The 23,700-nt window shown below is 48.2% G+C and overlaps 1 protein-coding gene across 3 annotated transcripts in view; it reads right to left on the bottom strand.

The window, feature by feature from the left end:
• GRID1 (glutamate ionotropic receptor delta type subunit 1) overlaps positions 1-23,700 on the bottom strand; it is a 679,656-nt gene that overhangs the window by 459,085 nt on the left and 196,871 nt on the right. For all 3 annotated transcript variants that reach the window (XM_067025226.1, XM_059053916.2, XM_067025227.1), the window contains exon 4: positions 22,855-23,060. In XM_067025226.1, coding sequence (XP_066881327.1) covers positions 22,855-23,060 — 206 coding nt within the window. The remainder of the gene's footprint in view (positions 1-22,854; positions 23,061-23,700) is intronic.

Genomic DNA, 23,700 nt, shown 5'->3' with positions numbered 1-23,700 from the left:
CAGCCAGCCTCCAGCTTCTCCTTCCCCTCACTCTTCCAGATCCAGCCATTGTCTGACTGGAACAGCAGGACAGACCCAATCCAAAATCACCCAGCTGAGCCCTTATCAACTTTCTGACCCAAGGAAAACATGAGATAAAATAAAATACTCTTTGTTTTAAGCCACTGAGCTTCGGGGTGGTTCATCACACAGCAATAGATAACCAGAACAAAGGTCCAACATCAGAGCTACTGCAGTGAACCAACAGTCCTCGGATCTTCTTCCAGCAGCCAAAATTGGCTTCAGCTTCTCAGAGTGGCCCCAGTCCCACTGTGGGACAGAGAATGACGCGCCAATGTCCTGGTCCCCCTGCTCAAACAACTCCGTGAAACGTTTACTCATACCCTACAATCGCCAAGGCCTGGGATTCCCAGGCCCCATTAACCCCACACGGCAAGGACTCCTTGCCCCTACCTCACTCCCACCCACCAACCAGAAATGAAATAAAAATCACCTCTGAGCACTCTATGACTGAGCTGAGACCTCACGTTACAAGACAAAGATGGTGCCAAAGGCTGTAGTTCTGATGGGAAGCACAAACTGCACTGTCATCCACATCATCATTACCACCATTTGCCCACAGCCACCAGCCATAACGCCAGTGCTGGGATTCTAACCCCAAATGCACCAACTCCAAAGGCCATGCCCATTCTAACTGCTCCGGCTCTTCTTCCCTCAAGCCAGCTCCATGGCTCTTCACCCTGAATTGCTTTAGAAATATTCCACTGGAGGGCTTCCCTGGTGGCGCAGTGGTTGAGAATCTGCCTGCCGATGCAGGAGACACGGGTTCGTGCCCTGGTCCGGGAAGATCCCACATGCCGCGGAGCAACTAAGCCCGTGAGCCATGGCCACTAGGCCTGTGCGTCCGGAGCCTGTGCCCCGCAACGGGAGAGGCCACAACAGTGAGAGGCCCACATACCGCAAAAAAAAAAAGAAATATTCCACTGGAGACCCCAGACCCCCCAATACAGCCCGGCAGTGCCTCAGTCCCTGCATCTGGAAAATGAGAGTGGTGACAACAGCCTGGTCTGGGCAGAGTGTCAGATCTGAGGGACCCTGTGTCGTGGGAGGGGGCAGGGTGCAGTCGCTTACTAATCACCTGCTCTAGGTCAGGCAATGCTGGGCACTTCCCACACGTCTCATGTAAACTTCACCAAGCCCTGGGGGTGAGCAGGGATTAGCTTCCTATTTTACCAGTGACCCCAGATTCAGAGAATGAGCTCAGCTGCGTAACTCCCAAGCCCTTGCTCTTTCTGTTGCCCCCAATGTTCCCCAACCTTGAGGACAGGTCATACCTGCCACATGGCAAGGCCCCTCTGTCTGACCATGTTGAAGAAGCGGGGTCATTCACTGTACATTCACTTAGAGGGATTAATGGGCCCAGGATATATTTGCTTTGCCTTCCCTGGGGCAGGCAGCCATTCTGGGCATGGCTCCATCCTCAGAAGAAGAGACACCAGACAACTGGACGGGAACACACAGTCCCAGGGTCGGAATTCTCCCTGCTCAGCCTCTTCCTGGCTCTGGAGCCCAGCCGGGCACCCAGCTAGCTTATTATACAACTTCCCTTCTTTTTGAAGCTAAAACTAGCCAGATTTGAAAGGACACCTCCCCTCAAAGAAAGAAAAAGTCATGATTTTTAAAAATTGGCCACTGAATTAAATGTGCAAATAGTGTTCCCCATCACAAAGAGAAAGTCTTTTTTCCCCCACCTTTTATTTGCCCCTGAGGTTTCCCATTATGCCTAGGCTATTGCCATGGCCCTGATGGGACTGACCCCATGGGGTTTGAACACATGGAGAGCCCCAGTGGGGTGTGGAAGGGGGTTGGGGGAAGCAGGCGGATAAATGTGGGACCCAAGAGCAAACTGACCCGCATTACACACACACACGTACACATGCACACAAACATACAACAGCAGCCCGGATTTGTTTTCATATTGGCACAAGTGCAAACAAGCAGAGGCCAACAGGTGGGGAGGCCTGCACTGGCTCAGTAGCAGTCCTGCCTGACTCCCATTAGGTGACTGAGGAAAGGTTAGTCATGGTTGGGTCTGAGTTCCCTGGTGAAGGATAGAGGAAAAATGTTTCTGCAAAGAGCATGTCCTCTCGGCCTTTCCAGAAGGAGAGTCCTTGGAACAGCAAGGCAGGCCAATTTGCACACACATTAATAAAATGCAAAGTTCTTTAGGTTGATTACTTGCTCCTCACGGAAGCTGTCGTAGTGGCTGCCAGGAGGCTGCACTCCCCGCTGAGAACTTGCTTGGTGAGACACAAAGCACGGGCCTAATTCCCACACCAAGGGCCCATGCAGAGAGCCCCAAACGAGCTCCTGTGCCCTCCCAGAAAGCAGTGATTTGTGCTCCGACCCTGGACACCTCCCCACATTCACCTCCCACCACCCTTCCCCTGGCTCATCCTGCGCCAGGCACACCCTCCTCCTCATAGATCCTCCAGTGTGTGCCAAGCTCAGTCCAGCCTCAGGACCCTTGCACATGCTTTCCAACTGCTGAAATCAGTCTGCAGTCAGATCTTGCTTGATGGGCTCCATCACATCCTTCTGTTTACTCCACGAAAACCTCCTCCTTGGCAGCACCATCCCTCATCACTGCAACGAAAACAGTGTCCCAACGACCCACTCTCTTCTTACCTTGTCTTATTTTCTTCAAGGAGGTTGTCACTAACTGAATTACTTTGGGTTTATTCATTTATTTGCTTAGTGTCTGCCCACTGCCTCCACTAGAATGTGAGCTCTTTGAAGTCAGGGACCATATCTGTCTCAGCCCCTCTGTATCCCCAGTACCAAGAATGGCCTGATCCATACTGGCTGCTGGATTAACATTTAATCCATTTCAAGATAAGCAGACTGAGACCTGGAGAGGCACTAGAGTCATATAGAGCACAGCATCCCAGGGGAGCCTGGTCCGGGCCGGGCTCAGGCATTTACCTGGGCTGTAGGCTCACTTTTCATGTTTTTCTAAACCATGTCCCACTTGCAGGAAGGGACCAACCTCACCTATCAGTTGCTTCCCAGTGCTCAGAAAGAGCTGTATGGAGTAGATGCTCAGAGACTCACCAAGTACATCAGCCAGGCTTTTAAGAAATTGGCCAGTTCCCGGTATCATACTCAGGAGCACCCAGGGCCATGGAAAGCTACCAGACTCAAGAACAGGACACTGCCAGCCCCAGGATAAGCAACTAGCAGCAGCACTGTGGAGTATTATTAGGGGCCAAACCAATACCAATGATAACCTCTGTCTCCACACACTTAGTTCGCATTTAACGTAGACTTTGAGCAATGCTGTATAATAAGCCCAAGAACTTCCTGCAAATAAATACAAAGAAGGATCCTAAGGCAGGTCAGCAACATCCTGACACCAATTGGCAAGGGCAAGAATAATAACAGATGCACAGAAAGTGGGGTACCTTGAGGATCCAGGAGTGAAACAGGAACTCTTAGGAACACTATGCTAAGGATGATTGTTGCTTCCTAGTGAGAAAGAACTGGGAAAGGAGAATGGACTCACTTCATTCTATGCCCATATTTTAATATGCTGAAGTTGACAGTATATAAGAGATAAGTCAGACATTGTCACTCAGCAGTCTGAAAAGTCTTATCAGCCCTGCCACAGGCAGAGTTGGCCAACAGAGAGCTGAAAAATTTAGTAATTAGTTGCCGACATTTAAGAATTAAGAGATTTCACAGTAAAGTCCAGATTTCTGCCTCCTGTTGAGACACAGGAAGCAGCAGCGGCACCAGGCCTTCACGCGGGAACCTCACTGAAGCCTGACCATCCCCCCTCCAGGGAATGATGTGCCCTCCAGGTGCCCACAGGTGCTACACTCTCAGCTCTTCTCACAGCCCACCTGCTCTACACTTTAATATACCTGCCTGGAGGTCAAGGGCATTCAGGTTTGTGATTTGTGTTATATCTGCTGGCATTCCAAAGGGTGGCTTTAGCCATTCTTACTTAACCCTTTGGTTGTCTTCAAAATCCACATGGGACAGAATTAGCCAAGAGTGGTTCTTGTGGTTGCCTGGGTTGAAGGGACCCACTTGATTACTGCAGAACCGCAAGAAAAGAGCTGATGCACAGCGCCTTCCCCCATGCTGTCAGCATGGCGCTCTCTCCAGTCGGGGGCTCACCGGCGGGCACCCAATTCTCTCGCTCATAGCTCTTCCTGAGTGTGAATTTTCTCTCCAGTTAAGCTTGGCCACTCTTTGGGGGCGGGGCCTGTACCTTTCTCCCGCAAAGCACCCACTGTGAGGGGTCTGGGGGCAGGTCCCACTCTATCTTGATGGTGGCCAACCACCCGACAGTCCAGAAGGAGCTCAAAGGCTGCTCAAAGCACTGCTCCTCTGAGCCACTGACACTTCCACCCTTGACCCCAATAGCTCAGGTTGGTTCTACAATCTCAGCCAAGCACCATCCAAAGACACGGGGAAGGTATTATTATCCCAGTTAGCAGACCAGTAAACAGGCTCAGAAAGATGGCACCAATTGTGAGCTGGGATCTCACTGTGTGCCTATTTGTTTCAATGTCCCTTCCTCTGTGCTATCAGCATCCCTAGCTCCTGAAGATGCACCATCGTGTCCCCAGCTGACCATCTAAAAGCCTCAGATTTCCTCCGGGAAGAAGGGACTAGGTGGGTACAAGAGTAAGGAGGAAAAAAAGGGTACACACTTGGGTCTTCTGCCATGGCTCTTGTTACTGAAATTAAAGTGCTTCTAGTCCTGAATCTCCCTATGGAGAGATTCATGGTAGGAACCCAACACCTTCCCTCACTGCCTGCCAGTGTACCGGGGCTTTGTATATGGGGTTGGGGGATGCACGCAGGTTTCCCCTAGTAAATGTTTCCTTCAATGTTCTACTTGCATCTGCTTCTTTCTCTCACACCTTCACACTGGTCTCCCCCAGCATCTCCTTTCTCCCCAACCTCCAGGGCTCCAACTGTGAACCACAACACTTGTTCCTTGCTTTCTCCCTGACATCACTCATGGATGCAGATACTGAAGACTCACGGGTAACACACCAGGGGGAGGGATATGCCACTCCACTCCCACATAGCAAACAGCTGAGAAATGAGTATTAGACCCACCTATTAATGGCCCATCAACCATGCCCATGTCTCTCCTTCAGTCAATCGACCCAGCAGCAGGTCTCTATCAGAATCCCTAATGTCAACCACCAGCACATTTCAAAATTTGGAATGTTGACCTTGCCCAGAGTCACAAAAGATTTTATTCCTCTCATTGCCTCAGGGCCTCATATCCTTAAATTTTCTAAGACTCATCCATCTCCCCGTTGACACAATAGTGCTAGCCATGTGCTAGGCACTGTGAAGGAGGAAACAGGGAGATCTGCACCCCAGAATGTTCCCTATGCTTAATTCTTAGAGTAACATTGTGAGTCAAGTATCATTAACTCCTTTGTACAGATAGGGAAGCAAAGCTCAGAAAGATGCACAGTAAGGAATGGGACAGAAGCTGGACCATGTCTGTTTGGAACTCTGTTCTTTCCCCATTCCACTGACCGCACTATAGAAGGGTTAAAGTAAAATGTCCTCAGGCTTTCTGGTGACCAGAGTGTCCCCTGAAAGATGCTCTTCCAGTTACCAAGGAGAGGCACAGGCAGCCTGTCCATCCCCTCACACTCTCGGCAGGTGTGTTGGCAAAGACAGGACCGCAATGGGGCGAGCAGAATCCCTCGTTCCCCAGATGAACTCTCAGAGGTATCCAGTCCACCTTCTAGAACCCTACCCCACCTGCTCCTCAATGGCGATTATCATCAAGCCCACCATTTGCCAAATTATAGGAGGAAAATGGGCTTCCCTTTGATCTGTCAAAGGCAGCAAGCTTCCTCCTTCTCCCAGTGGCATATAGTCGAAAAGGTCTGGGCTGTGAGTCAAGGAGTTCTGAATTCCCATCCCAGCCCTGTCACTCTATCTGTAGGAGCACAAGCAAATCCCTAAACCCCCCAGGTTCCAGAGCTCTGTGACAGCCCTTCCTTTCCAGCACTGCTGAGGAGATTCGGTGAGTTCATGGGTCTAAATAAGCGAGTTTGATAAAGGCCTGTTTTCCATCTCTCCTGCTGTTCCACATCCCCCACCTTGCCACTCTCACCCCAAAGTTGACCAAGGTCAAAACAAAGTCCAAGAGGACCTTCAAGATGGTGGGGGAGTAAGACGTAGAGATCACCTCCCTTCCCACAAATACATCAGAAATACACCTACATGTGGAACAACTCCTACAGAACACCTACCGAACACTGGCAGAAGACTTCAGACTTCCTAAAAGGCAAGAAACTCCTCACGTACCTGGGTAGGGCAAAAGAAAAAAAGGAAAAACAGAGACAAAAGAATAGGGATGAGACCTGCACCTCAGGAGGGAGCAGTGAAGGAGGAAAAGTCTCCACACGCTAGGAAGCCCCTTCACTGGCGGAGACCGGGGGGTAGGTCCGGGGGAAGCTTTGGAGTCATGGAGGAGAGCGCAGCAACAGAGGTGCAGAGGGCAAAGCGGAGAGATTCCCACACAGAGGATCGGTGCCGACCGCATTCACCAGCCCGAGAGGCTTGTCTGCTCACCCGCCAGGGCAGGCAGGGGCTGGGAGCTGAGGCTCCAGATTCAGAGGTCAGATCCCAGAGAGACGGCTGGGGTTGGCTGCGTGAACATGGCCTGAAGGGGGCTAGTGCACCACAGCTAGCTGGGAAGGAGTCTGGGAAAAAGTCTGGAACTGCCTAAGAGGCAAGTGACCATTGTTTCGGGGTGCACAAGGAGAGGGGATTCAGAGCACCATCTAAACGAGCTCCAGAGACGGGCACGAGCCGCATTTATCAGCGCAGACCCCAGAGATGGGCATGGGACGCTAAGGTTGCTGCTGCAGCCACCAAGAAGCCTGTGTGCAAGCACAAGTCACTAACCACACCTCCCCTCCCGGGAGCCTGTGCAGCCCACCACTGCCAGGGTCCCGTGATCCAGGGACAACTTCCCCAGGAGAACACACAGCGCACCTCAGGCTGCTACAATGCCACGTCGGCCTCTGCTGCCACAGGCTCACCCCACATTCCATATCCCTCCCTCTCCACAGCCTGAGTGAGCCAGAGCCCCCAAATCAGCTGCTCCTTTAACCCCCTCCTGTCTGGGCAAGGAACAGATGCCCTCAGGCAACCTACATGCAGAGGTGGGGCCAAATACAAAGCGAACCCCGGGGAGCTGTGCAAACAAAGACCAGAAAGGGAAATCTCTCCCAGCAGCCTCAGGAGCAGCGGATAAATCCGCACAATCAACTTGATGTACCCTGCATCTGTGGAATACCTGAACAAACAACGAATCATCCGAAAATTGAGGTGATGGACTTTGAGAGCAACTGTAGACTTGGGGTTTGCTTTCTGTGTCTGATTTGTTTCTGGTTTTATGTTTAACTGAGTTTAGTATTTAGAACTTATTATCATTGGTAGATTTGTTTATTGATTTGGTTGCTCTCTTCCTTTTTATATATTTTTTTTCCTTTTTCTCATTTTGTGAGTGTGTATGTGTATGCTTCTTTGTTTGATTTTGTCTGTATAGGTTTACTTTTACTATTTGTTCCAGGGTTCTATCTGTCCATTTTTTGGTTTTTGTTGTGTTTTTTTTTTTTTAGTATATTTTTTAGTGCTTGATATCATCGGTGGATTTGTTTATTGGTTTGGTTGCTCTCTTCTTTCTTTGTTTTTTTTATTACTTTTTTTAAATTTTAATAATTTTTTTATTTTAATAACTTTTTTTTCTGTCTTTTCCTTTCCTCCCTTTTCTTCTGAGCCGTGTGGTTGACAGGATCTTGGTGCTCCAGCCGGGTGTCAGGCCTGAGCCTCTGAGATGGGAGAGTCGAGTTCAGGACATTGGTCCACCAGAGACCTCCCAGGCCCACATAATATCAATAGGCAAGAGCTCTCCCAGAGATCTCCATCTCAACGCTAAGACCCAACTCCACTCAATGACCAGCAAGCACCACTGCTGGACACCCCATGACAAACAACGGGCAAGACAGGAACACAACACCACCCATTAACATAGAGACTGCCTAAAATCATAATAAGTTCACAGACACCCCAAAACACACCACTGGACATGGTCCTGCCCACCAGGAAAACAAGATCGAGCCTCATCCACCAGAACACAAGCAACAGTCCCCTCCACCAGGAAGCCTACAAAACCCACTGAACCAACCTTAGCCACTGGGAGCAGACACAAAAAACGAGAACTATGAACCTGCAGCGCGAAAAGAAGACCCCAAACACAGTAAATTAAGCAAAATGAGAAGACAGAGAAATACACAGCAGAGAAAGGAGCAAGGTAAAAACCCACCAGACCAAACAAATGAAGAGGAAATAGGCAGGCGACCTGAAAAAGAATTCAGAGTAATGATAGGAAAGAAGATCCAAAATCTTGGAAAGAGAATGGAGAAAATACAAGGAAGGTTTTAACAAGGACCTAGAAGAACTAAAGAGCAAACAAACAGTGATGAACAACACAATAAATGAAATTAAAAATTGTCTAGAAGGAATCAATAGCAGAATAACTCAGGCAGAAGAATGGATAAGTGACCTGGAGGATAAAATAGTAGAAATAACTACTGCAGAGCAGAAAAAGGAAAAAAGAATGAAAAGAATTGAGGACAGTCTCAGAGACCTCTGGGACAACATTAAACGCACCAACATTCGAATTATAGGGGTCCCAGAAGAAGAAGAGGAAAAGAAAGGGCCTGAGAAAATATTTGAAGAGATTATAGTTGAAAACTTCCCTAATATGGAAAAGGAAATAGTCAATCAAGTCCAGGAAGCACAGAGTGTTCCATACAGGATAAATCCAAGGAGAAATATGCCAAGACACAAATTAATCAAACTATCAAAAATTAAATACAAAGAAAAAATATTAAAAGAAGCAGGGAAAAGCAACAAATAACATATAAGGGAATCCCCATAAGGTTAACAGCTGATCTTTCAGCAGAAACTCTGCAAGCCAGAAGGGAGTGGCAGGACATATTTAAAGTGATGAAAGGGAAAAACCTACAACCAAGATTACTCTGCCCAGCAAGGATCTTTAACACCCCACTTTTACCAACGGACAAATCATCCAAAATGAAAATAAATAAGGAAACACAAGCTTTAAATGACACATTAAACAAGAGGGACTTAACTGATATTTATAGGACATTCCATCCAAAAACAACAGAACAAACTTTCTTCTCAAGTGCTCATGGCACATTCTCCAGAATAGATCATATCTTGGGTCACAAATCAAGCCTTGGTAAATTTAAGAAAATTGAAATCATATCAGGCATTTTTTCCAACTACAACACTATGAGACTACATATCAATTACAGGAAAAGAACTGTAAAAAATACAAACACATGGAGGCTAAACAATATGCTACTAAATAACCAAGAGATCACTGAAGAAGTCAAAGAGGAAATCAAGAAATACCTAGAACCTAATGACAATGAAACCACGATGACCCAAAACCTAGGTGATGCAGCAAAAGCAGTCCTAAGAAGAAAGTTTACAGCAATACAATTCAACCTCAAAAAACAATAAAAATATCAAATAAACAATTTAACCTTACACCTAAAGCAATTAGAGAAAAAAGAACAAAAAACCCCACAAAGTTAGCAGAAGGAAAGAAATCACAAAGATCAGATCAGAAATAAATGAAAAAGAAATGAAGGAAACGGTAGCAAAGATCAATAAAATTAAAACCTGGTTCTTTGAGAAGATAAACAAAATTGATAAACCACCCTCCAGACTCATCAAAAAAAAAAAAAAAAAGAGAGAAGACTCAAATCAACAGAATTAGAAACACGAAAAAGGAAAAGTAACAACTGACACTGCAGAAATACGAAGGATCTTGAGAGATTACTACATGCAACTATATGCCAGTAAAATGGACAACCTGGAAGAAATGGACAATTTCTTAGAAAAGCACAGCCTTCCGAGACTGAACCAGGAAGAACTAGAAAATATAAACAGACTGATCACAAGCACTGATATTGAAACTGTGATTAAATATCTTCCAACAAACAGAAGACCAGGACCAGATGGCTTTACAGGCGAATTCTATCAAACATTTAGAGAAGAGCTAAAACCTATCCTTCTCAAACTCTTCCAAACTATAGCAGAGGGAGGAACACTCCCAAACTCATTCTACGAGGCCACCATCACCCTGATACCAAAACCAGACAAAGATGTCACAAAAAAAGAAAACTACAGGCCAATATCGCTGATGAACATAGATGCAAAAATCCTCAACAAAATACTAGCAAACAGAATCCAACAGCACATTAAAAGGATCATACACCATGATCAAGTGGAGTTTCTCCCAGGAATACAAGGATTCTTCAATATATGCAAATCAATCAATGTGATAAACTACATTAACAAAATGAAGGATAAAAACCATAAGATCGGGCTTCCCTGGTGGCGCAGTGGTTGAGAGTCCGCCTGCCGATGCAGGAGACACGGGTTCGTGCCCTGGTCCGGGAGGATCCCACATGCCGCAGAGCAACTGGGCCCGTGAGCCATGGCCGCTGGGCCTGTGCGTCCGGAGCCTGTGCTCCGCAACGGGAGAGGCCACAACAGTGAGAGGCCCGCATACCGAAAAAAAAAAAAAAAAAAAAAAACCATAAGATCATCTCAATAGATGCAGAAAAAGCTTTCAACAAAATTCAACACCACTTATGATTAAAAAACCCTCCAGAGGGTAGGCATAGAGGGAACTTACCTCAACATAATAAAGGCCATATATGACAAACCCTCAGCCAACATCGTTCTCAATGGTGAAAAACTGAAAACATTTCCACTAAGATCAGGGACAAGACATGTTTGCCCACTCTTTCCACTATTATTCAACATAGTTTTGGAAGTTTTAGCCAGCAATCAGAGAAGAAGAAGAAATGAAAGGAATCCAAATCAGAAAAGAAGAAGTAAAATTGCTGCTGTTTGCAGATAACATGATACTATACATAGAGAATCCTAAAGTAGCTACCATAAAACTACTAGAGCTAATTCATGAATTTGGTAAAGTAGCAGGATACAAAATTAATGCACAGAAATTTCTTGCATTCCTGTACACTAATGATGAAAAACCTGAAAGAGAAATTAAGGAAGCACTCCCATTTACCATTGCAACAAAAAGAATAAAATACCTAGGAATAAACCTCCCTAAGGAGACAAAAGACCTGTATGCAGAAGACTATAAGACATTGATGAAAGAAATTAAAGATGATACAAACAGATGGAGAGATATACCATGTTCTTGGATTGGAAGAATCAACATTGTGAAAATGTCTATACTACCCAAAGCAATCTACAGATTCAATGCAATCCCTATCAAACTACCACTGGCATTTTTCACAGAACTAGAACAAAACATTTCACAATTTGTATGGAGACACAAAAGACCCCGAATAGCCAAACCAATCTTGAGAAAGAAAAATGGAGCTGGAGGAATCAGGCTCCCTGACTTCAGACAATACTACAAAGCTACAGTAATCAAGACAGTATGGTACTGGCACAAAAACAGAAATATAGATCAATGGAACAGGATAGAAAGCCCAGAGATAAACCCACACACATATGGTCACCTTATCTTTGATAAAGGAGGCAAGAATATACAATGGAGAAAAGACAGCCTCTACAATAAGTGGTGCTGGGAAGACTGGACAGCTACATGTAAAAGAATGAAATTAGAACACTCCTTAACACCATACTCAAAATAAACTCAAAATGGATTAAAGACCTGAATGTAAGGCCAGACACTCTAAAACTCTTAGAGGAAAACAAGGCAGAACACTCTATGACATAAATCACAGCAAGGTCCTTTTTGACCCACCTCCTAGAGAAAGGGAAATAAAAACAGTAATAAATAAATTGGACCTAATGAAATTTAAAAGCTTTTGCATAGCAAGGGAAACCATAAACAAGATGAAAATACAACCCTCAGAATGGGAGAAAATATTTGCAAACAAAGTAACTGACAAAGGATTAATCTCCAAAATAAACAAGCAGCTCATGCAGCTCAATATCAAAAAAACAAACAACCCAAACCAAAAATGGGCAGAAGACCTAAATAGATATTTCTCCAAAGAAGATATACAGATTACCAACAAACACATGAAAGAATGCTCAACATCACTAGTCATTAGAGGAATGCAAATCAAAACTACAATGAGGGGACTTCCCTGGTGGCAAAGTGGTTAAGAATCCTCCTGCCAATGCAGGGGACATGGGTTCAAACCCTGGTCCAGGAAGATCCCACATGCCATGGGGCAACTAAGCCCATGCACCACAACTACTGAGTCTGCGCTCTAGAGTCTGCGAGCCACAACTATTGAGCACGCGAGCCACAACTATTGAGCCCACGTGCCACAACTACTGAAGCCCGTGCACATAGAGCCTGTGCTCCGCAACAAGAAAAGCCACTGCAAGGAAAAGCCCATGCACCACAACGAAGAGTAGCCCCTGCTCACCACAACTAGAGAAAGCCCGCACGCAGCAACGAAGACCCAATGCAGCCAAAAATAAAAAAATAAATTTACTTAAAAAAATAAAAACAAAAACTACAATGAGGTATCACCTCACGCTGGTCAGGATGGCCATCATAAAAAGTCTACAAACAATAAATGCTGGAGAGGGTGTGGAGAAAAGGAAACCCTCCTGCACTGTTGGTGGGAATATAAATTGATACAGCCACTATGGAGAACAGTACGGAGGTTCCTTAAAAAACTACAAATAGAACTACCATACGACCTAGCAATCCCACTACTGGGCATATACCCTGAGAAAACCATAATTCAAAGGAGTCATCTACCACAATGTTCATTGCAGCACTATCTACAATAGCCAGGACATGTAGGCAACCTAAGTGTCCATCGACAGATGAATGGATAAAGAAGATGTGGCACATATATACAATGGAACATTACTCAGCCATAAAAAAGCGAAATTGAGTTATATGTAGTGAGGTAGATGGACCTAGTGTCTGTCATACAGAGTGAAGTAAGTCAGAAAGAGAAAAACCAATACTGTATGCTAACACGTATATATGGAATCTTAAAAAAAAAAAAAAAGGTTCTGAAGAACGTAGGGGCAGGACAGGAATAAAGACACAGACGTAGACAATGGACTTGAGGATACGGGGAGGGGGAAGGGTAAGCTGGGATGAAGTAAGAGAGTGGCATGGACATATATACACTACCAAATGTAAAATAGCTAGTGGGAAGCAGCTGCACAGCACAGGGAGATCAGCTGGGTGCTTTGTGACCACCTAGAGGGGTGGGATAGGAAGGGTGGGAGGGAGATACAAGAGGGAGGGGATATGGGGATATATGTATACATATAGCTAATTCACTTTGTTATATAGCAGACACTAACACACTGCTGTAAAGCAATTATATTTCAATAAAGGTGTCAAAAAAAAAAAAAAGTTCAAGAAAGGAAGCATATGGCCCCTGTCACCCACAGACCTTCCTCCCAGGAAGCCCATCTGGGAACGGTAGACAGATTACAAAGTGGCCTCATCCACTTTGGCCCCATCCAAACTCACCATCCTTTACTGTTTCCACTCCCTTTGCAATGTAGCCTTGCAGTTCTCTCAAGAGGAATTTCCCCAGCGTCTCCTTTGCCTGGCCCTTAAATCCAGGCTCCTGGCTTGCTCTGCCCAAGAGATCATGGCAGAAGCCATGATGCAGCAGGTCTGAACCTAGGCCTCGAGCAGCCCTGAGCACTTACATTTGCTCTCTTGAAATTCTGCTGGTGCCCAATGAATAAGTGTGGGCTAGCAACTGGTGATGAGAGACCCGAGGCCTGGTCACCAGTCACCCCAACTCGCAGCCAGCCCACCACCATCCTAACCAGCCAACCCCAGCTGAACGGCCAGTTGACCACAGACAAATGAGCAAGCCCAGACAAGATCAGTCACATCTGACCCAGCTCTGCTGACCAGGAGACTCATTAGTATGAGTATTATTGTTTCACGACACTGAGTTTGGGGATGGCTTGTGACGCTGCACCAGCTAACTGATGCAGAGGCCTTCTATTCTCCAAGCCGACTGGCAGCTTGGACACAAAAGGCAGACGACCAAGGCCAAGTTCCTGATGGAACCAAGCAAGGGCCCCATTTGATAGCACGCAGAGGATGGCACCAGATATGGGCGGCACAGCACAGACAGCTTCTCTGAGATGAATCCGCGCCAAACCGGATCTCCGCGCCAAACCGGATCACCTCGCCTCAGCTCTGCTTCTAACATCCCAGCCTTCCAGTGGCTTCCCACAGTGCTGAGGAAAATCTGCTCCTTTCCCACTGGGCTCCCCACCCAGCCCTTCAATCAACACAGGGCTGACTCACCACCTCAGGGGAAGCCTCCCCAAGCTGAACACCCTTAGGGATCCAGAAGCAGAAAGGGTAATTGCATCATTCCACTGCTACAGGCTGTTTCCCTTTGTAAATGCCTATTTCCCATGTCTGCCCCTCCCCAGCCCCAGGGGCTACCTGCTAATAAGCCACAGAGACCCCTGCAGGCAGGAACTGACACTCTGCTGGCTATTTAATGGTCCACAGAGGAAGAAAAGAACACCAGGTATCTCCAGAGGCCCATGCTTGAGGTTCAAGATCCCTCTCTTCAACCCCAGAAAGGAGCAGACAGGCCTCCCAGACAGCTGAGTAAGGCTTCCCTGAGCACCAGGAATGGTGTGGCAGATTCAAACTGCAACTTGAAATAGAAACAGCACTCAAACAGCAAAGGAACTCCAGAAGGTCCAGCCACATTCAAGCATTTCCCTGGAGGAGGGCTTGGATGCTCCTTTGAAATTTAAAAACCAAACTTTTCATTCTTTCAAAACAATCTCTTATTCAGGTGCCCCTGCTTGGCCTGAACCTTAAGAATGTGTTTACTCTGTGCCCACTGCGTAACTGAGTGTCCAGAGAATATGTGCCTGGAGCAGGAGTCAGGGCTCCTGGGAGTCAGCCTTGCATCCATCCCTGTGAAAACCATCATCCACAGCCTCCGAAAAGGCCATTAACAAAGATGAATATGTCCCAGTCCCAGCTCCTGGCCTCACATGCTCCTAGGTTCCATGGGGAGAAAGACAAACACGCTCACAGCACAGTGGGGGCTGGCTGTGGGCCCTGCGGTGAGGGTGGCAATGGAGGTATGCCCAGGGTGCTGCAGTGCCCTGCGAGCCCTCAATGGCTTTCCCAGGATGTGTTGCAGCAAAAATAGAAATGAAGTTTTCCCTCTCCTGAGAACAAGGAAAATAAAGGGAACAGTGAACAGGCTAAAGAAGAAACATAACCTGGCCTGAAAGAGTTAATCACTCCTAGCTGTTTTATTTTTTTTAACTGTTACTAATCTGTAACTAGATTTGTACTTCACAAAGCTAACCTATTACTCTTTAGCACTATGTGAATTACATCCTGCACCCCCTTGTAGCAAATCACCCCTTGTAGCATTTGCATATCAGAAAAAAAGGTTGCAGGAAGATAACCCAGAGACAAACTGACCCAATTACTGGGCTGCCTGATGCCAGCTGTGACTGTTTTGAAATAATGCAGGAAGATGAAGAATGCAAGACCTTCACTACTCTGATGCTTATCACATACCCTGGACTGCAAGCCCCACATATAAAATCTTCTCTGATTCCCGAAGGAGTAGGGTGGCACAGTCCTTGAGGCGCTAGCCTTCTGTGTCTTTCCCTTCTGCCTGGCAGAAAAATAAAGCCATCTCTCTCTTCCTCCAAAATCTGTCTCCATATTTCTATTTGGCATCAGTGCACAGAGAAGTCGAGATTTCAGCAACAGGTGCACAGGGTTCAGAAGGATGAAAGGAATGTGGGAACAGAGAAGGAAGGAGACGGTGGCCTGGACACAGGCCCTGGGGGGACAGCTGTCTGTTCCCTTCCCCATCTCAGCCAGGCCCCGAATTCCAGCTGCCTTGAGCATCGCAGAGCTCCAAACCTGCCAGAACAAACTCTACTGAATATCTCTTCCTCCTGAGCTCATTTCTAAGAATTTCTAAAGAGAAAAAAAAGAATTTCTCAGACTCGTTGTACTTTTGCTGAACTCCTAAGGCTTTAAAATCTGTAAACAGTAGGATATAATTAAATGCAAATGCGGGGCCACATTTAAAAATTAATCTTCTATAATTAATTAATAATTTTAAACATTCTGATAAATGATACTTAAATGGCACAGAATTATCCTAGCTCTGAGTGATAAAGTCATCTGCTGAAGATTTACCATGTTGGAGTGAGAAATATTCGCATGTATCATGTGGGACAACAGAACATTACAATCACTTAATTTACCTTTGCTATGAATGTATTTAAAAGCACAGTCTTTATATTCAAATTGTAGGAGCAAACTCACTCACTGCAGCAAACTCTGAGAAGCAACTGATTCGGAGCCAGGCGTTAACCCTGGCTGTGCTTCTTATAAAGATTAAATTGGCCTCCAGCCACATCCCTTGCCTGGGAAGCCAGTCCAGGCTGGGGTGGGGAGAGATGCTTGGAAGTGGCCCTGTCCACCTTTGTCCCTTCACATTCACCCACTCCTCCCAGGCTGGGTGAACGATGACCCCCGCTCCCAGAGCAATGGGGAGCTGTCCTACGAACAGGCTGCTCCATTGCTGTTCTTTCTCTCATCCTTCTCGGTACAGAAAGAGATCCCTGGTATCATTCTAACCGCAGAGGCAAAAGCCATCAGCTGCAACTGTCACTCGGTGCTGCTATTTCTTTCCCAACATTGCAATGCCTTCCCCAGACTGCTCTGCTATCAGCAGTGCCTTTCAGGGGGTGTGTGTGTGTGTGTGTGTGTGTGTGTGTGTGTGTGTCTGTGTGTGTCTGTGTGTGTCTGTGTGTGCGCGCACGCATGTGTATGTATCAGTGCCTCTTGGGCTGTGCTAGTCTGAGGGTCTGCTTGTACCAGAGTATGTGGCTGGTTGGCAGTATCACTGTATCAGCCTGTATCTGTGTGTGCGTCCGTGTGTGTGTGTGTGTGTGTGTGTCCAGTCTCCCACACCTGCCTGCACTGTTGCTTATTGCCAGCCCTCCCCCAACCCACTCACCTCCCTGCACACTGCTCTCCCCCTGTGGTACCACGTGCCACCCGCAGGAAGAGCTCACCCCATTCGCTAACCGAGGAACCAAGACCAGGACAAAGGCAGGGTTCTGAAGCAAACTTAAGCCTTCCAAAGAGCAGAAGTTTTAAGACCAAAGCCCTTGCTGATGGGCTGGCTGAGGATCTGATGACCAACCAAAATAAGCCAACTGAGGAATATACAAGAAAACGTAGCTTTCTATTGGAAGTAAGAAATAAAATATCCATTCATCATTCACTCAACAGCCACTGTGGGCCAACACTTGTGCTGCTCTTGGAAGATAAAACAGTGGACACCACACAGTCCCTGCCCTTGAGGGAGGTCACATTCCCGTGGGAGGGTCAGGCTGCACAGGGCTGGACGGCACTCGGACTGCAGGGCGGGGGCAGGGTACGGTGTCTGCCTCATGAACTGTCAGCAAACAGTGGCAATTCTTCTCCATAAATGCTTAAAAGAGCTTAATTTTTCTACTTTTTCCAGTAAAACAAAACAGACTGGGAGGGAGAAGAGAGAAAGAAATAAAGAGGATACAAAAGGAAAGAGGAAAGCCCAAGTACAGCTAGAGACAGAAGCACAGAAATAACGAATGAGAGCTGAAAGGACAAAGTCCTGGAGTCCCCCCTCTCTGCACACGCCCAGAGGAGGCTCTGGTGGATGAGAGCCCTGGGGCGCCCCCTCTCGGCCGCCACGGTGAGTGCCCAGCAGGACCACGGCCACGGTGTAGCCACAAGGTTCGACATCATGGTAGGTCCCCAGGAGAAGGCACCACCACTGTGTTCCCAGCCAGTACTTGATATGGTTCCTGGTCCACAGTAGACACCCAATCTGTACTGGCTGCATGGAAGACTGGGTGGGTGGATGGACAGATAGACTGAAGGACTGATGCATGAACACACAAATGGATGGATAGACAGACAGATGGACACACAGACACATGGACAGCTGATGAACTGATGGATAGACTCTCCTTCAGGAAGATGAGATGAAGCCCGGGGCCAAAATGGACTGTGGACTGGAGGGCTCCCCATCAAACCTGACCTGGAGAAGAAATAACAGTGAGACGTACACACCCCTCAACAGCTGGGGCTGTGGTTTTGGAGGCCACTATAGACTATTAACCTCGAAGACCCTGAAAAGAACAAACCAAGAACAAACCGGTCCCGAAGTTTGGATTCCCCACCCCCGGGATAGGGAACCCCTTCCTGCTGCCATCCCAGCCTCAGCCCCACCACTCCCCACGCTGCACACCCACTGCAGCAACCTCACCACACACATCCCTGAAGATCCTAGGGCTCTCCAGACCCCTGTCTCCAGCCCCACCTTGACCATGAGGTTAATCAAAGTTCATCCCTATAGACCCAGACCCAGTGTCACCTACTCCAGGGAGGGTCCCTGACCCCTTGGCCACCCCATCTCTCCCGGACCAGAGGACATGGCTCCATCCTCGGTGCTCTCACAGGACCTGGTCCACACCTCTGCTTTTATAGGTGAAGGGGTTTGTTTACACCTCTGTCTTCCCCGCCAAGCTGGGAGCCCCAAGAGAGCAGAGACAGTAGCCTTAGTGCCCGGCACAGAACTTAGCACAGCACTCGGGCTCATTAAATGCTGGACAAATGAAAGAAGGAACTCCTGAACAGAGGGGAGGTGGCTCCATCAGCCTGGAGCAAGACCCCTGGCCTCGGCCCCTCTCAGCAGCTGTCACCTTGATCACTTCAGGACTTCCACAGCCCCGGAGTGAGTGAGGAGAGGACACTGACATTCCCACCTCCCCTGGCTGGTTTGGGCTGACAGGCTACATGAGTATAGCATCATAGATGGCTGTCACCATCCACTAAATCCCCACTTGGCAGACAATGGTCCAGAGAAGAACCAAGGCCCAGCTCAGGATAGGATGAGTCCAGCTCAGTCCCAATTAGGGGTGACTGGAAGGTGCCACCTCCCCTCACTCCGAGAGTCCCAGTGTCGAGACCATGCAAGGCTTCCCTCCATGGCCTGTGCCCTCACAGCCCCCCAAGGGCAGCACCCTGGGGGGCTCCAAGTCTGGAACCAGGAGACGGGAGTTCTGTCACCCCTGACCCCAGTCTCCCCAAGGGGAGCCTTTTAAAGATACTGCATTGATGCTGTGATAATATTAACACTGTGATAAAAAAGGTCTCAGAGGAGGCAATGTGGATTCAAGACTGAGTGATAAAAGCTGAGGGGAGCTTAAGGCGGGGCCCGTTATATGAGCCCACAGGGCCCCCCCAGGCAGACCCCAGTGCCTCAGCCTGAGGCACACCCCTCTTCTCACCCACCATCTAGGTTAGACTCCCCAAGCCCACAACCCCTGGCAAGGGCAGCCCCTTGCAAAGTGGGATCACATAGAGGCCAGCGGTGCATGGGCCCCCAGGCCGAGCCCCCCCACACACCCCCAGTGACTGAGTGGACCTCCCAGCACAGCATATGAACAGCCTGGCAGGTCCCAGACAGCCATGTCCGTGTCATATAGAATTTGTCATTAACGACAGAGAGAGCACCGGCCTTCCCAACAGATTCACATGCAGCAAAATGTAAACGATTCAAGCAGAACTATCTTCCTCCCTCACTCCCATCAGCCAGGCTTTTTGAGTGAGGAAGGGGAGGAGGTACAGCTAGGAGGACAACATAACACAATCCTCCTGGAACTTGTCCACACCAGGCCTGATCGGACACAATATCTACATGTCATCAATAGCGGTGGCGCTCTAAGGCCATTCACTTCCCCACACCAATGTTTTGTGTTTCACAAAATTCAGGACATGTCCTGGCAGTGGGTCACCCTTGCGAACATCCTCTGTCCTTGTCACAACAAAGAAGAGGCTGGATTACTCTGCTCAAAAAGCCCAAGCAATGCCTGTGTGCAGTGAACAAAGGTTTTGTTCTGGGATTGGCATCTCCAAGTCTCTCCTGGAGGACCTGCTGGGCTAGCCAGCCATACAGGACACGTTCACCTCCAGAATCCAGGCTCCTTCCCCTACCGAGCTTAACAGATGCAGTAAAATTCTTTGAGCATAAGCACCCTAAAAATATTTGCCAGACACTGGACAGAGGCAACTGAATTATACCTTCCCCCATGAAACCAGCATGGCCCTGTTTTACCCAGTACAGTAACTCCTATGCTTGTCTTTTCCATACAGGCAGACCTCAGAGATATCGTCAGTTTGGTTCCAGACCACCGCAATAAAGCGAATAGCGCAATAAAGCTAGTCGCATGAATTTTTTGGTTTCCCAGTACATATAAAAGTTATGTTTACGCTATAGTGTAGTCTGTTAAATGTGCAATAGCATTATGTCTAAAGAAACAAACTACATATCCTAATTAAAAAATACTTTATTGCTAAAAACTACTAAGCATCATCTGACAACAGAGGGTTGCCACAAACCTTCAACTGGTGAGACACTGTATCTGGGAAGCATAATAAGGCGAGATGGGCCTGTAACATGGCACAGAGGGGCTCTGGAGTGGGTCATTCTGGACTTGAGTCCTGTTCAAACCCCGGGTGGCTGCTTGCATGACCTTAAGCAAGGCATTTAACTTCTTCAGCTCCGGCTGCCTCATTTTCAAAGTGTTAGGATTAGAGAAGACACACAGAGGGACAGGTCCATGGCGGGCACCCAGGAAATGATGGTACCCTCCCTCCTCCTGATCGCAGGCACGTGGGACCAGAAACCAAGACTCCGAACAAGCTGGAGCTGGAAGCAATGAAGCCCAGGTCCTGTCCTCCCCTACAGTCTCTGGCCACCCCTCCCAGGGTCTTGTCATTCTTGCCCGACACTAAGAGCAGCCACTCCAGGGGGACTTCCCTGGCGGTCCAGTGGTTAGGACTCCGCGATTCCACCGCCGGGGGCCCGGGTTTGATCCCTCGTCGGGGAACTATGAGGTTGCATAGCGAGGTGCAGCCAAAAAAAAGAGCAGTCACTCCAGAGGCAACCCCAGCTCCGCAGCACCCGGCAAAGCAAAGGCTTTGCAAACACGGTCTGGGAGATCAAGAAGGCAACCGGCCAAAGCCAAGCCAAGTGTATCCAACACTGCAGGAATTTGCATAATTAACCACTTGGAAATAATTCCTTTAGGCCAGTCTTGGTTATGTGTTAAATTCTTGCAGGGCCTAGAAACAGGGCAAGAGCTGAATTCATCTAGAAGGGAAATGATGAATGTGAACAGTGAACAAGTTCGGATGCTTCTCGAGAATCTATGTGTCCGTCACCGCCTCCATCCCTACTTTCAGATGAAGACACTGAGGTTACAGAGGTGAGGCAAATGACCCAAGGTCACACACAGAGGAAGTAGGGGAGCTGGACTCAACCCCAAAGTTGCTTACATCCAAAACCAACGTTCAGCAGAGCAGTAGCCAGGAGGAAAGGAAGCAAGGAGAGGAGGCGAGGGATTGGACAGGAGAGGGGAGGGGAGGGGCCCGGCGACACTTAGCAGACACCAGCCCCAGAGCAGACTCCACCAGCCTTTTAGCAAGGAGAAAAGCTTTCCTAGGAGCAGACACTGGCACGGACACTGCTGGGAACATTCTGAGAAAGCCTTGGACACGTTAGTGCTGCTAATCCTAGCCTGCCCATTACTGGCCTGAATGACTTCATACAGAGAAATGTGTTCTGGTGAAAACGCCGAGCATCGCCCGGACCTCACAGCCTGGCGGACCACCAGCACGATCCGGGGCCTGATTAGCCCAGAGCGGCAGGGCTGCTGGCCAACTTCACCAAATTAAGTGTTCCCAAATTTTAAGTTCTCCAGCAGTGGGGCTCGTGCTGGCTGCTGATGCATGAGGTAGCATTTCGAGTAATAATTAATTAGAGAAGAGAGTAGAATAAGCAAGCAAAGGACATCAAATGGAATTAGTATAATTCTGCCTTTCATTTCATTTTACATTCAATCAGAGAGGGCCAACAAAGTGCCCGGGGCTGGAAAGAAAATTTCTGGGAGCATTCAGCCACCCCCTGACTCCTTCCATGCACCGCTGCTGCCAGGTACACCATACATGCAGCCTGTCCCCAGGCCGGAGAGGGACCTGACAACTCCAGGTTGTCACCTCTTTGCCATTAGACCACCAGGGCACACCCCTCATCAGCTCATACAGTACTTCTAGTTTTCTGTTCCCAAATTCATGGATTCTTTGTTAAACTGGTGGGTCTGACCCTTAATAAAGTTGTTTAGAAAAAAACTCATTGATTATCCCAGGCACCAAAAAAATAAGCACGTACACCAAGTATCATTTGGTGACATGCAAACAACACCTGCTCCGGGTGCTAACATATCCCAAAGCAGAGCTGCCCACATCTGCCGAGAGCTGGAAATTTATTTTATCCCTAGAGGCTTACATCTGTCAACAAAGAGAGGAAAATTAAAAGGAAAAAAACAACAAGCAACGGCCTCAATTTTGCTGCAAAAATCCCTGGCAGTGACTAATAACCAGGTTTCCCACTAGCCGCCCCCAGCCTCTCAGAGTCTGGGCAGGTGTTGGGTCACCTGTCAGGGACCAGTCAGGAGTCAAGTTGTGCTGGGGTCTCCTCCTTCGTGGTATGTGCTGTGGGCCCAGCACCCAGGGATCCCCACATCCGTTTCAGCCATGCCCGAGCAGACAGTGCCTGCAGGCCACCTGAGCGACCCCCAGGGAGCCCTGGGCAGCGCTCCTGGGCCCCAGGCCCCACCACCTACCTCATTGATGAAGGAGTGTGCCCCCAGTGGACTCAGCAGCAGGATGGCGCGGCGCAGTGTGTCTCGGTAGCGGTTCAGCTCCTCTGTCTTCATCGTGGTGAAGAGGCTGGTGAACACGTGGCTAACGTTCTTGTCCACCTTTTGTAAAGAGACATCAAGGCCCAGCCGCGAGGCCTGGTCCAGAAAGCTTTGGAGCCCACGGATATCTGAGCAGTGGAGAAGACGAGGGGGGAGAGAAACATCTTTAAGCGGGAAGGGACCTTGGAGGCCATCTAACTCCAATGCTACCCTCTCCTCCCATATGGGCCTTGAGCAAGGACGCAAGTCTGCCTCCATGGTCCAACGAACAAAGGCTGGAAGACATGTATTTAGTCCCAATCTCCCTCAGCAGCATCCAGCCCCTGGGTAAGTTTCTCCCACCATAGGGAGCACTTCCTGCCATCCAACAGGTCCTGTGGCCACAAGTGTCCTGCATGATAAGCTCCTTTTCTCTCCCTATTGCTTTCCCCCAATGGGAGTGAAGGTTCTGGCAGTTCTGTCCTGGTTGCTACATGTGGCGGTGGTCCCTAACCCTGGACCCCTGTTCCCTCCACCTGGCTCTGCTCCCCAGGGCTATGACTCCTTGACCCTTAGTGGTGAGCTAAGGCCACTGTCTGCCCTGGTCAGAGCAGGCCCAGCCTCAGTCCCTGCCCCAATCCTGTAACTGAACAGCCTACACCCTCACAGCCTCCCTGAGGCTTGGGACTCTGTCTTGTTCCAGGGACTTAATTTTCCTGAATGAGCTGTCCTCCTCCACCCTCTTTCCAGCTGGGGTGATCTCACACCAAGTCCAATGAGAACTCTGCA

This window comes from Kogia breviceps, chromosome 2, assembly GCF_026419965.1.
Source record: "Kogia breviceps isolate mKogBre1 chromosome 2, mKogBre1 haplotype 1, whole genome shotgun sequence".
In the NCBI taxonomy this organism is placed as follows: Eukaryota; Metazoa; Chordata; class Mammalia; order Artiodactyla; family Physeteridae; genus Kogia; species Kogia breviceps.
This window is presented reverse-complemented; position numbering and strand designations above follow the sequence as displayed.